The sequence below is a fragment of the Rhinatrema bivittatum genome, chromosome 2 (assembly GCF_901001135.1).
Source record: "Rhinatrema bivittatum chromosome 2, aRhiBiv1.1, whole genome shotgun sequence".
NCBI lineage: Eukaryota > Metazoa > Chordata > Amphibia > Gymnophiona > Rhinatrematidae > Rhinatrema > Rhinatrema bivittatum.
The window spans coordinates 825,400,437-825,413,239 of NC_042616.1; the positions used below are offsets into that span (position 1 = coordinate 825,400,437).

Here is a 12,803-nt window from a genome sequence, read left to right on the forward strand (position 1 = left end):
CATCTCTCTCCGGCGCAACGCCGCTGCAGCCTGACTGAGTCGCCTGGGGTGCTCGTAAGAGGCCCGTGAAAATTACCTGGTAACAGCAGTATTGCAGTTATTTCCTGAAGTCTTTTTTCTTCAAAAGGCCCAGACAGGAAGTGACGTCGGAACCTGTGGGAGTAGCCGGAGAGTATAAAAATCATCTCTCTCCGGCGCAACGCCGCCGGCGCAACGGCTAAGCCGCGCACGGCCAAGGGGCGTGCGACTTTGCCCGACTTAGCCCGGGTTGGAACGGATTGGAACGGGACTCTGTCGGCTGCAACCAACTCCTGAACCCCCATAAAAGCTAAGTAACTGTTTATCTATACTGGGAATAATCGTTTGGGGCTCCTTGGCGTTCAGACTGCTTGGTTTTGCTATGCCTCATACCAAGAGGAAAGCAAAAATGAGAGAAACCTCAGTAACATCTACTCCTAGCAAGATGATCCAGCCCAGTATTAAGGATTGTTTCCAGGGGTCTTCCACATCAACACCGGAAGCGGCCGCTTTAAGTGTAACCCAGGAGCAGGAGAAAAGCTTACAGGCCACAGAAATATCTTTGACGCCCGGTGCCCCAGTCAAGCCAGCTCCTCCCTTCAAAGGAGAGACAGATGCTGCTATTGCTGGCAGTATGGGAGACCATTCTTATGTGAATTACAAGGATATTTCCTTGTCAATAATTGAAGGGGAAAATGGGGCAGTAGTACAGCCTGGGGGGGATGTGCTGCGGGATAATGGTAAAGAAATACCTATTATAATACCAACACAGTTTTCCATGGAAGAACTGGGAGCAATTATGGTAAATGTTCAGAAGTCTATAGTTAATTTAAATAAAACAGTACAAGAGGCTTTAAAAAATAATTCTTCTTTAGAAGAAAAAGTAGTTAATTTGGAAAAACAGGTAAAATCCTCAGAAGCACAGATGGGAGAAGTTCAAAGAGTACAAACGAACTTAATAAGATCACTGGGAGAGACTGAAGCAAGGATTGAGTTCCTAGACAATCAAAATAGGAAGTTCAACCTGAGATTGTTGAATTTCCCTAAAACACCTTTAGCACTCCCAGTGGACTTATTCAATAGTTACTTAAAGAATATTTTGAAGTATAATAGTAGTAATATTCCTGTGTTATCAAAAATCTATTACCTTTATCAAACACAAACTGATAAAGAGAAAGATACACAAAATCAAAAAGATTCTGATTTAAACTTAACTGATTTCCTAGAAAAATCGTATGAGGCTCGAATAGAAAGTAGAGCAAGGTTATTAGTCCAGTTTACCTCCCTAAATGAGAGAGATACCGTATTAAAGTTGCATTTTAAACATCAGAAGCAAGAATTTTATGGATTCCCTATAAGGATTTACCCAGACGTTGCTCGAATGACTCAAAATAAACGGAAAAGCTTTCTATTATTAAGAAAAGAAGTGATTGATAGAGGAGCACAATTTACTCTCAAGTATCCATGTAGATGTATTGTAAGGTATAAAGATAAAAGGTATAGCTTTACTAATCCTGATCAGCTTAAGAACCATCTAGATATTGTACCCCTTAAAGCTGCATTAAAGGGGGATGAAAGTATTCAAATGGAAGAGGGAAATAGATAAATAGAGGTAAATTTTATTTCTTATGTGAAGCTCCAATATTTAAATTAGCACGGGGTTCTAAATTTCTTTAAGATTACTTGGAAAGATGGAGGCTATGATGACACTGTTTAATATTCGTAACTGAATTTACTGTTGTTGAAAAGTTCTGTAATATGTGACATTGTAGCTCTCCATATGTTGTGTATTTAAAACATGAATAATGCAATAAAAAGAAAATTAAAAAAAAAAAAAGAAAATTAAGTTCCCAGTATTCTGAGCGTAATAAAGATTTTGAATCCATCTTCACTCCATTTAACAATCGATTTATTTCCTTTTGAGTCCGTCCATGATTGACATAGAGAGACACAGAAATACAGAACAAGGCAACACAGTAAATGAGAAAAAGTCCCAAACGATCCATCCAGTCTGCCCAGCAAGCTTTTTTATTTAAGTGTTATTCTTAGGGCAATCTTTGCTCTGTGCAGGATCCCCATAAACCCCATCTAATCTGCTCAATTTCCTGGTGCAGTGCTGTCAGGGTGAGCCCCAAATGTCAGATTCTGTCCTCTACACCCCGGACACTTTATTTATTTGGATTTATTTTGATAGCTTTTCATTCATAATAAAAAGCTAAAAAGCTAAAGCATAAGAAAAACAGACTTAGCACTAAAATACCACACATACAAATAAACTTCCCAACAGAATAACCTGGCACTGGGAGGATCCTCAGAGCTGCTCTATAAGTACAGAAGAAAGGCCGGATAGTGCCAGTGAGGGTGTGGGAGAAGGTGTAGAGATGAGATTTATTTTCTGCATTGTAAAATGAAACTTCCCCTCTCTCATAGTCCAGGAGAATCCCCACTGCCTGGGGGCACTTATTCAGGGGGAGCTCGGTCCTGGGGGAGGTGAGGGCCCAGCATTTACCTCCAGGCCACAGCCTCATTCCCCAGTGTCCCTCCTCAGGTGCTGGTGAGATCTTCCCCTTCCTCCTCACAGAGTCTCTGCACACCCCCAGCTGAAAGATACAACCCTCTCCCACCTCCTCCTCTGCCTCCACCTCCCAGTAATGTCTCCCTGAGGTGAAGCCTTCACGCCCCAGCACACAGGGATAACGATCAAATCTCCAGGGACTGTCGGGGAGGCTCTGCCAGGTCTCTCCGTCTCTGACCCTTTTCCCATCCTCAGACAGGAGGAGCCCAGGATGTGCAGTTTCAGGATCCAGAGTCACAGGCACTGCAGAGAGGAGGAGACATTAATAAACATGAGCACACACTCCTCATTGGTCCTCACACACCTCTAACCTCCATTGGTTCCCTTTACCCCCCACCTCAAATTATCATTGGCAACTCACTCTCCCACCTCTAAACCTCATTGGCTGCTTCCAGAGTCACTTACTTAGTCTATGAGAGGAGATCTGTTATTGGCTGTCACCCACTGACAGGACTCAAACATACCAGTGATCCTATTGGCCGGCTGCCCTCCAGTATCTCCCATTGGACTGATTTCCCTGACAATATTAGTGAAAGGGAGTTTCTAATTGGCTAATTCAGTGCCGGGTTTCCTATAACTCACAGCCCCATTGGCCTCCTCTTTCCATTTATTTTCCCCTTCCACTGAAACCCCCTCCCCCACCACAGCCCCCCCAATAAAGGCAGGGGCAGTCCTTAGTATAAGGGGCGGGGTCTGTGTCACTCCCTGCATGCGCTCCTGCGGCAGGAAGTGCAGTAATTGCACCGTGCGGCAGGAGGGAGCGGTGCTGGCACTAGGGTCTGGACCAGGAGAAGCTGCACTGGCCACGCAGGCGGGAAGGAGATGCAGAGGGCCGGATTTTAAATGCCCTTTTAAATGCCCTGTGCGCGTAAATCCGGCCGGATTTATGCGCGCAGGGCCCTCGTGCACCGGCGCACCTATTTTGCATAGGCCGCCGGTGCGCGCAGAGCCCCGGGACGCGCATAAGTCCCGGGGCTTCGTAAAAGGGGCGGGGAGGGGGCATGTCCGGGGCATTCCGTAAATGACGCGGCGCTTCGGGGGCGTGACGCGGCGTTTCAGGGGCGGGCCCGGGGGCGTGGCGCCGGCCCGGGGGCGTGGTCGAGGCCTCCGGACCAGCCCCCGCATCGGGTGATGCTTTCAGCAGGCGTAAATCTGCCATCAAAGGTAAGGGGGGGGGGGTTTAGATAGGGCCGGGAGGGGAAAGTGGGTTAGGTAGAGGAAGGGAGGGGAAAGTGGGGGGAAGGCGAAGGAAAGTTCTCTCCAAGGCCGCTCCGAAATCGGAGCGGCCTTGGAGGGAACAGGCAGCGCGCACTGGGCTCGGCGTGCGCAGGTTGCACAAATGTGCACCCCCTTGCGCGCGCCGACCCCGGAATTTATAAGATACGCGCGGCTACGGGCATATCTTATAAAATCCAGCGTACTTTTGTTCGCGCCTGGTGTGCGAACAAAAGTACGCGCTCGCGCTAAATTATAAAATCTACCCCAGAGAGCGGAAAGTGCGGGGCCACCACAGAGCAAGGGGCAGAGGAGAGTGAAGGCTGTAGGGGCAGCAGATTCACAGCTGAGAAGGGGAAGGGGAGAGGGCTGGGGGATGCAGAGGTGGAGGGGAGGGAGGATGATTTCAGATGGAAGGGGAGTGAGGGGAGCAGGAAATAGAGGGATGGTGACAGAAATGGAGGAAGAGCCAGGGGAGCTCAGGAGGATGTAGGCAGGGCCGGAGGAACCACTAGGTGAGCTAGGCCTGTGCCTAGGGTACCGAGACTTAGGGGGCGCCGCGGCAGGCAGCCAGCTCCCGACTCGCTCTGCCTCCCCGCCAGTGCCACCCTCCCGACACCCCTCTAGTGGTCCAGCGGAGGTCCCGGGAGTGATCTGCCGCTCCCGGGGCCTCTGCTGCCTCTAAGCAAAATGGCGCCGGTGGCCTTCAGCCCCCTACCATGTGACAGGGGCCAACCAATGGCACCGGTAGCCATTGTGTGATTGAGAGAGACTGGCCAGAGAGGTGACCTGTGTATGTGTGAGAAAGACTGATCAGGGAGATGTCTAGTGTGTGTGTGTGTGTGTGTGTGTGTGTGTGTGTGAGAGAGAGAGAGAGACTGGTTGGGGAGATGACTGGTGTGTGAGAGACAGAAACTGGTCCTGAGGGTGTGACTGGTGTGTGTGTGTGTGTGAGAGAGAGAGAGAGAGAGACACAGAGAGACTGGTTGGGGAGATGATTGGTGTGTGAGAGACAGAAACTGGTCCTGAGAGTGTGATTGATGTGTTTCTGTGTGTGTGTGTGTGTGTGTGTGTGTGTGAGAGAGAGAGAAGAGACTGGTTGTGGTCCCTAAGGAAGAGGACTGTGAGGACAGCTTCAGCAGCTACTGCTGCTTCTGGTGTGGCCTGCAAGGGAAAGGAGTAGGAGAACTGCTGGAGAGGGTAAGTAAAGGTGGCTTTTTAAGTTCATTTTTCTTGATTGACTATCATTTTAATTATTGGGTAGTATGTGATGTGTCTGCTGTTTGAAATATTTTATTGGTGTTTGGTAAAGCTTTCAAAATTTGCATGAGTCTTTAATTATTGGATATTCTGTTCATCGGCTGTTTTAAATTTATTTTATTTGTACGATTTTATAATTATGATTGCTGATTTATATATCTTGATTTTATTGATTTGTTTCATGAGGAATGGTAACATTTTTGTTTTCCCATTGTTACACTGTATAGAGTCTGGCGTGATGCGTTTTACAGTTCAGTTTTTGTCTGCACATTTCTATTTATACTTTATGTGGTTTTATTCTGTATTTGGTGAGGGTTTGTGTTCTGCATGCAAAGACTGAGATGAAGCATTCTTTTAGCATGTGGTTTCTCTGTAGGGATCTGGAGTAGCTTGGCCTGTTCTATTTTCCTGACAGGAGGTGTATTGATATTTTAGATTCTGGTGTAATATTTGTGGTATTCTTTTTCATAGGTAGAGTTGTTATTCTTTGAGTGTTGGCAGATAGTAATGTGTTGATACGGGAGGACCATGCCGAAATATATCATAATAGGTAAGATGCCATATGAATTCCAAGACGCAAAGTTTTCTTGTTGGCATCACAACAGTGCATGAAATTATCACAACAACTTGTATATTAATTTTACCTCAGAATGCCATTTTTCATGTAAAATAAGTTATAAATGCATAATTTAAAATTGTGTATGGGGTGGGGGCGCCAGACTGTAAGGTTTGCCTAGGGTGCCTAATACCCTTGCACCAGCCCAGGATGTAGGGGCAGCAGATTAACAGCAGGAAATGGATAAGACTGGAGATACAGGGAGAGGAGGAGCCTGAATTTGGGAAGAGGAAGGAGGAGAAGGGTTAAGGGCAGGGAATGGGGAAGCAGTGACAGCAGTGGAGAGGAAACCACAGATGAGAGCCGAGAAGGCTGGGGGATGCAGAGGTGGAGGGGGAGGATGATTTCAGTTGGTGGGGAATGGAGGGATGGTGATAATGATGGAGGAAACATAGAAACATAGAAACATAGAAATGACGGCAGAAGAAGACCGAATGGCCCATCCAGTCTGCCCAGCAAGCCTCACACATTTTTTCTCTCATTCTTATCTGTTACTCCTAGCTCCTTGTTCTATTCCCCTTCCACCCCCACCATTAATGTAGAGAGCAGTGATGGAGCTGCATGCAAGTGAAATATCTAGCTTGATTAGTTAGGGGTAGTAGGGGCAGTAACCGCCGCGATAAGCAAGCTACACCCATGCTTATTTGTTTTACCTAGACTATGTTGTACAGCCCTTGTTGGTTTTTTTTTTTTTCTTCTCCCCTGCTGTAGAAGCAGAGAGCTATGCTGGATATGCATTGAAAGTGAAGTATCAGGCACATTTGGTTTGGGGTAGTAACCGCCGTAACAAGCCAGCTACTCCTCGCTTTGTGATTGCGAATCCTTTTTTTTTCTTCACCCCTGTTGTTGAAGCTATGCAGGATATGTGTGAAGCATCAGTTTTTTGTTTTTGTTTTTTTTTTTTTCCCCCTGCCGTTGTTTGTTGTTTGTTTGTTTGTTTTTTTTCCCCTGCTGTTGAAGCAGAGAGCTATGCTGGAAATGCGTGATGTATCAGTCTTTCTCCCATGCCGATGAAGCAGAGAACCATGCTGGATATGCATGGAAAGTGAAGTATCAGGCACATTTGGTTTGGGGTAGAGCCAGAGGAGCTCAGGAGGCTGTAGGGGCAGCAGAGTCACAGCTGAGAGTGGGAGCCTGTGGAAAAGAGACTGCTGAGGTTGGAAGGGGAAGAGGAGGAGAATGTTTAGCTCAGGCTTGGAGGGGAGAGGGAGGAAGAGGGTAAAGATACTGCTGGTGTCTGAGGGAGGAGAGAGCTGGGGTTACCTATGCCCTGACTCTGCCTAGCAGGGGACGCATTGCATGAGCACCCAGGGCTCTGCCCCCCGTGCCCTGAATCTCAGGTAACAGAGAACTGCCCTCTGCTTCCTGCCCCAACCCCTCCCCTCCCAGGAAGCATGCAGGAGGCAGGAGAGGAAGGGTGAGGCTGGAGGAGACCCTGTAGCAGCTCTCATTCACAGACTGGATCATTTGTATAATTAGTTATATCAGAGGCACTTACCTGCATATCTGCCAAGATCCATCCACCACTCTGAATTAAAACAAAGAGAAACACGGATCAGAGGTCAGAGAAGAGAAATAAATACAGTGCTAGGCAGAAATATATTTATCAGACTGTGAATAAAACTTACCCAGTCCTGCAGGGCGGGAAGAAACAGTAAGAAATAGAGAAATGTTAGAGCTTCCAGGTTATAAAACGTCCATCAGAGAACTTGTGACAGTTCCTCTGTTATAAAGAAAGAACTTGGCATTTTATATGCGCTAGAATAGAATCATAAACATATATTAATAAAAATGATAATTCTCTGTTTTTATATACATCAGACGTATAAACCCCCTAGAATTATTCATGTAGTAACTGTACTGATTTTACATTGCTGATGCTGACAATAGAATCAGGATAAAGTTGATGGGACCTTATAGGGAAATTATCAAAGTGATTTCCAGGGGTAAACAATGAAGATACAAACACTGAGTGGAGAGGTTTCCAGGGGGGAGGTATTAAAGGTGCACCCATTATGTACAGGAGTTTTCAGGGGGAGGTATTAAAGTTGCACACACTGGGTCTGATTTTAAAAAGCATTTACATGCGTAAAACTGGGTTTTACACGTGTAAATGCATTTTACTCGAGTAAGTGGACTTTTGAAAATTGCTACAATATATGCCATTGAATCGTCCATAGGATTTATTCGCATAAGTGCACTTTACATGAGTAAATGGCTTTTGAAAATTGCTACAATAGTAGTTACATTTATGCACGTAACTCCTTTGAAAATTACTCCCACTGAGTGTAGGTGTTCTTGGGGGGAGTATTAAAGTTGCACACACTGGGGTAGATTTTCAAACCGCGCGATTTGGCGTACTTTTGCTGGCGCATCAGGCGCAAGCAAAAGTACGCTGGATTTTAGTAGATACGCGCGGAGCCGCGCGTATCTACTAAAATCCGGGATCGGCGCGCGCAAGGCTATGGATTCTGTACAGCCGGCGCGCGCCGAGCCGCGCAGCCTACCCCAGTTCCCTCCGAGGCCGCTCCGAAATCGGAGCGGCCTCGGAGGGAACTTTCTTTTGCCCTCCCCTCACTTTCCCCTCCCTTCCCCTACCTAACCCACCCGTCCGGCCCTGTCTAAACCCCCCCTTACCTTTGTCGGGGGATTTACGCCTCCCTCTGGGAGGCGTAAATCCCCGCGCGCCAGCGGGCCGCTAGCGCACCGGGACGCGACCTGGGGGCGGGTCCGGAGGGCGCGGCCATGCCCCCGGGCCGCCCCGGGCCGTAACCACGCCCCCGGGCCCGCCCCCGAAACGCTCCCGACACGCCCCGAGAACGCCGCGCGGATCGGGCTCGCCCCCGACACGCCCCCTCAGAAAACCCCGGGACTTACGCGAGTCCCGGGGCTCTGCGCGCGCCGGTAGGCCTATGTAAAATAGGCCCACCGGCGCGCAGGGCCCTGCTCGCCTAAATCCGCCCGGATTTAGGTGGATTTAGGCGAGCAGGGCTCTTAAAATCTGCCCCACTGAGTGTAGGTGTTCTTGGGGGGGAGGTATTAAAGTTGCACACACTGAGGGGCGGATTTTCAGAGCCCTGCTCGCCTAAATCCACCCGGATTTGGGCGGATTTAGTGAGCCTATTTTACATAGGCCTACCGGCGCGCGCAGAGCCCCGGGACTCGCGTAAGTCCCGGGGTTCTCCGAGGGGGGCGTGTCGGGGGCGGGCCCGGTCGTCGCGGCGTTTAGGGGGCGTGTCGGCAGCGTTTTGGGGGCGGGTACGGGGCATGGCTACTGCCCGGGGCGGTCCGGGGGCGTGGCCACGCCCCCAGGTCGCGTCCTGGCGCGCAAGAGGCCCGCTGACGCGCGGGGATTTACGCCTCCCTCTGGGAGGCGTAAATCCCCCGACAAAGGTAAGGGGGGGGCTTAGACAGGGCCGGGTGGGTGGGTTAGGTAGGGGAAGGGAGGGGAAGGTGAGGGGAGGGCAAAAGGAAGTTCCCTCCGAGGCCGCTCCGATTTCGGAGCGGCCTCGGAGGGAACGGGGGTAGGCTGCGCGGCTCGGCGCACGCCGGCTATACAAAATCAATAGCCTTGCGCGCGCCGATCCAGGTTTTTAGCAGATACGCGCGGCTCCGCGCGTATCTACTAAAATCCAGCTTACTTTTGCTTGCGCCTGATGCGCCAGCAAAAGTAGGCCAATTCGCGCTATTTGAAAATCTACCCCTGAGTGTAGGTGTTCTTGGGGGGAGGTATTAAGGGGTAGATTTTCAAAAACGGTGCGTTCGTGTACTTTTGCTGGCGCCTGAGCGCAAACAAAAGTAGGCCTATTCGCGCTCCTTTTAAAATCCGCCCCACTGTGTGTAGGTGTTCTTGGGGGGGAGGTGTTAAAGTTGCACACACTCGGGTGGATTTTAAAAGCCCTGCTCACGTAAATCTGCGTAAATCCGCCTGATTTCGGAGCGGCCTCGGAAGGAACGGAGGCAGGCTGCGCGGCTCGGTGGCTCGGCGCGCGCAGGCTGCCCAAAATCGGCAGCCTTGCGCGCGCCGATCCAGGATTTTAGAGGATACGCGCGGCTATGCGCGTATCTTATAAAATCCAGTGTACTTTTGTTTGCGCCTGCTGCGCTTTTTTCAAAAGTCTACCCCACTGAGTGTAGGTGTTCTTGGGGGGGAGGTGTTAAATTTGCACACACTGAGTGTAGGTGTTCTTGGGGGGGGGGAGGTATTAAAGTTGCACACACTGAGTGCAGGTGTTCTTGGGGGGGAGGTGTTAAATTTGCACACACTGAGTGTAGGTGTTCTTGGGGGGAGGTATTAAAGTTGCACACACTGGGGTAGATTTTAAAAGAAGCGCGATCAGCCTACTTTTGCTTGCGCATCAGACTCAAGCAAAAGTACGCTGGATTTTAGTAGATACGCGCGGAGCCGCGCGTATCCACTAAAATCCTGGATCGGCGCGCGCAAGGCTATCGATTTTGTATAGCCTGCGCGCGCCGAGCCGCGCTGCCTCCCCCCGTTCCCTCCGAGGCCGCTCCGAAATCGGAGCGGCCTCGGAGGGAACTTTCCTTTGCCCTCCCCTCACCTTACCCTCCCTTCCCCTACCTAACCCACCCACCCGGCCCTGTCTACACCCCCCCCTTACCTTTGTCGGGGGATTTACGCCTCCCGGAGGGAGACGTAAATCCCCGCGCGCCAGCGGGCCTGCTGCGCGCCGGGCCGCGACCTGGGGGCGGGTACGGAGGGCGCGGCCACGCCCCCGGGCCGCCCCGGGCCGTAACCACGCCCCCGGGCCCGCCCCCGAAACGCTCCCGACACGCCCCGAGAACGCCGCGCGGATCGGTCTCGCCCCCGACACGCCCCCTCAGAAAACCCCGGGACTTACGCGAGTCCCGGGGCTCTGCGCGCGCCGGTAGGCCTATGTAAAATAGGCCCACCGGCGCGCAGGGCCCTGCTCGCCTAAATCCGCCCGGATTTAGGTGGATTTAGGCGAGCAGGGCTCTTAAAATCTGCCCCACTGAGTGTAGGTGTTCTTGGGGGGGAGGTATTAAAGTTGCACACACTGAGGGGCGGATTTTCAGAGCCCTGCTCGCCTAAATCCACCCGGATTTGGGCGGATTTAGTGAGCCTATTTTACATAGGCCTACCGGCGCGCGCAGAGCCCCGGGACTCGCGTAAGTCCCGGGGTTCTCCGAGGGGGGCGTGTCGGGGGCGGGCCCGGTCGTCGCGGCGTTTAGGGGGCGTGTCGGCAGCGTTTTGGGGGCGGGTACGGGGCATGGCTACTGCCCGGGGCGGTCCGGGGGCGTGGCCACGCCCCCAGGTCGCGTCCTGGCGCGCAAGAGGCCCGCTGACGCGCGGGGATTTACGCCTCCCTCTGGGAGGCGTAAATCCCCCGACAAAGGTAAGGGGGGGGCTTAGACAGGGCCGGGTGGGTGGGTTAGGTAGGGGAAGGGAGGGGAAGGTGAGGGGAGGGCAAAAGGAAGTTCCCTCCGAGGCAGCTCCGATTTCGGAGTGGCCTCGGAGGGAACGGGGGTAGGCTGCGCGGCTTGGCGCACGCCGGCTATACAAAATCAATAGCCTTGCGCGCGCCGATCCAGGTTTTTAGCAGATACGCGCGGCTCCGCGCGTATCTACTAAAATCCAGCTTACTTTTGCTTGCGCCTGATGCGCCAGCAAAAGTAGGCCAATTCGCGCTATTTGAAAATCTACCCCTGAGTGTAGGTGTTCTTGGGGGGAGGTATTAAGGGGTAGATTTTCAAAAACGGTGCGTTCGTGTACTTTTGCTGGCGCCTGAGCGCAAACAAAAGTAGGCCTATTCGCGCTCCTTTTAAAATCCGCCCCACTGTGTGTAGGTGTTCTTGGGGGGGAGGTGTTAAAGTTGCACACACTCGGGTGGATTTTAAAAGCCCTGCTCACGTAAATCTGCGTAAATCCGCCTGATTTCGGAGCGGCCTCGGAAGGAACGGAGGCAGGCTGCGCGGCTCGGTGGCTCGGCGCGCGCAGGCTGCCCAAAATCGGCAGCCTTGCGCGCGCCGATCCAGGATTTTAGAGGATACGCGCGGCTATGCGCGTATCTTATAAAATCCAGTGTACTTTTGTTTGCGCCTGCTGCGCTTTTTTCAAAAGTCTACCCCACTGAGTGTAGGTATTCTTGGGGGGGAGGTGTTAAATTTGCACACACTGAGTGTAGGTGTTCTTGGGGGGGGAGGTATTAAAGTTGCACACACTGAGTGCAGGTGTTCTTGGGGGGGAGGTGTTAAATTTGCACACACTGAGTGTAGGTGTTCTTGGGGGGAGGTATTAAAGTTGCACACACTGGGGTAGATTTTAAAAGAAGCGCGATCAGCCTACTTTTGCTTGCGCATCAGACTCAAGCAAAAGTACGCTGGATTTTAGTAGATACGCGCGGAGCCGCGCGTATCCACTAAAATCCTGGATCGGCGCGCGCAAGTCTATCGATTTTGTATAGCCTGCGCGCGCCGAGCCGCGCTGCCTCCCCCCGTTCCCTCCAAGGCCGCTCCGAAATCGGAGCGGCCTCGGAGGGAACTTTCCTTTGCCCTCCCCTCACCTTACCCTCCCTTCCCCTACCTAACCCACCCACCCGGCCCTGTCTACACCCCCCCCTTACCTTTGTCGGGGGATTTACGCCTCCCGGAGGGAGACGTAAATCCCCGCGCGCCAGCGGGCCTGCTGCGCGCCGGGCCGCGACCTGGGGGCGGGTACGGAGGGCGCGGCCACGCCCCCGGGCCGTAGCCACGCCCCCGTACCCGCCCCCAAAACGCTGCCGACACGCCCCCGGAACGCCGCGACGACCGGGCCCGCCCCCTCCGAGAACCCCGGGACTTACGCGAGTCCCGGGGCTCTGCGCGCGCCGGGAGGCCTATGTAAAATAGGCTTCCCGGCGCGCAGGGCCCTGCTCGCGTAAATCCGGGCGGATTTACGCAAGCAGGGCTCTTAAAATCCGCCCCACTGAGTGTAGGTGTTCTTGAGGGGGGAGGTATTAAATTTGCACACACTGAGTGTAGGTGTTCTTGGGGGGGGAGGTATTAAAGTTGCACACACTGAGTGTAGGTGTTCTTGGGGGGGAGATATTAAAGTTGCACACACTGAGTGTAGGTGTTCTTGGGGGGGAGGTATTAAAG

The 12,803-nt window shown here is 52.0% G+C and overlaps 1 protein-coding gene across 1 annotated transcript in view; it reads right to left on the reverse strand.

The window, feature by feature from the left end:
• Window positions 1–2,695: 2,695 nt before the first annotated feature.
• LOC115085847 (E3 ubiquitin-protein ligase TRIM39-like) overlaps window positions 2,696–12,803 on the reverse strand; it is a 61,662-nt gene continuing 51,554 nt past the window's right edge. Inside the window, exons 6-8 of the mRNA XM_029592350.1 lie at window positions 7,313–7,318; window positions 7,183–7,212; window positions 2,696–2,836 (exon numbers count right to left, since the gene is read on the reverse strand). Coding sequence (XP_029448210.1) covers window positions 2,828–2,836; window positions 7,183–7,212; window positions 7,313–7,318 — 45 coding nt within the window. The 3' untranslated portion in view covers window positions 2,696–2,827. The remainder of the gene's footprint in view (window positions 2,837–7,182; window positions 7,213–7,312; window positions 7,319–12,803) is intronic.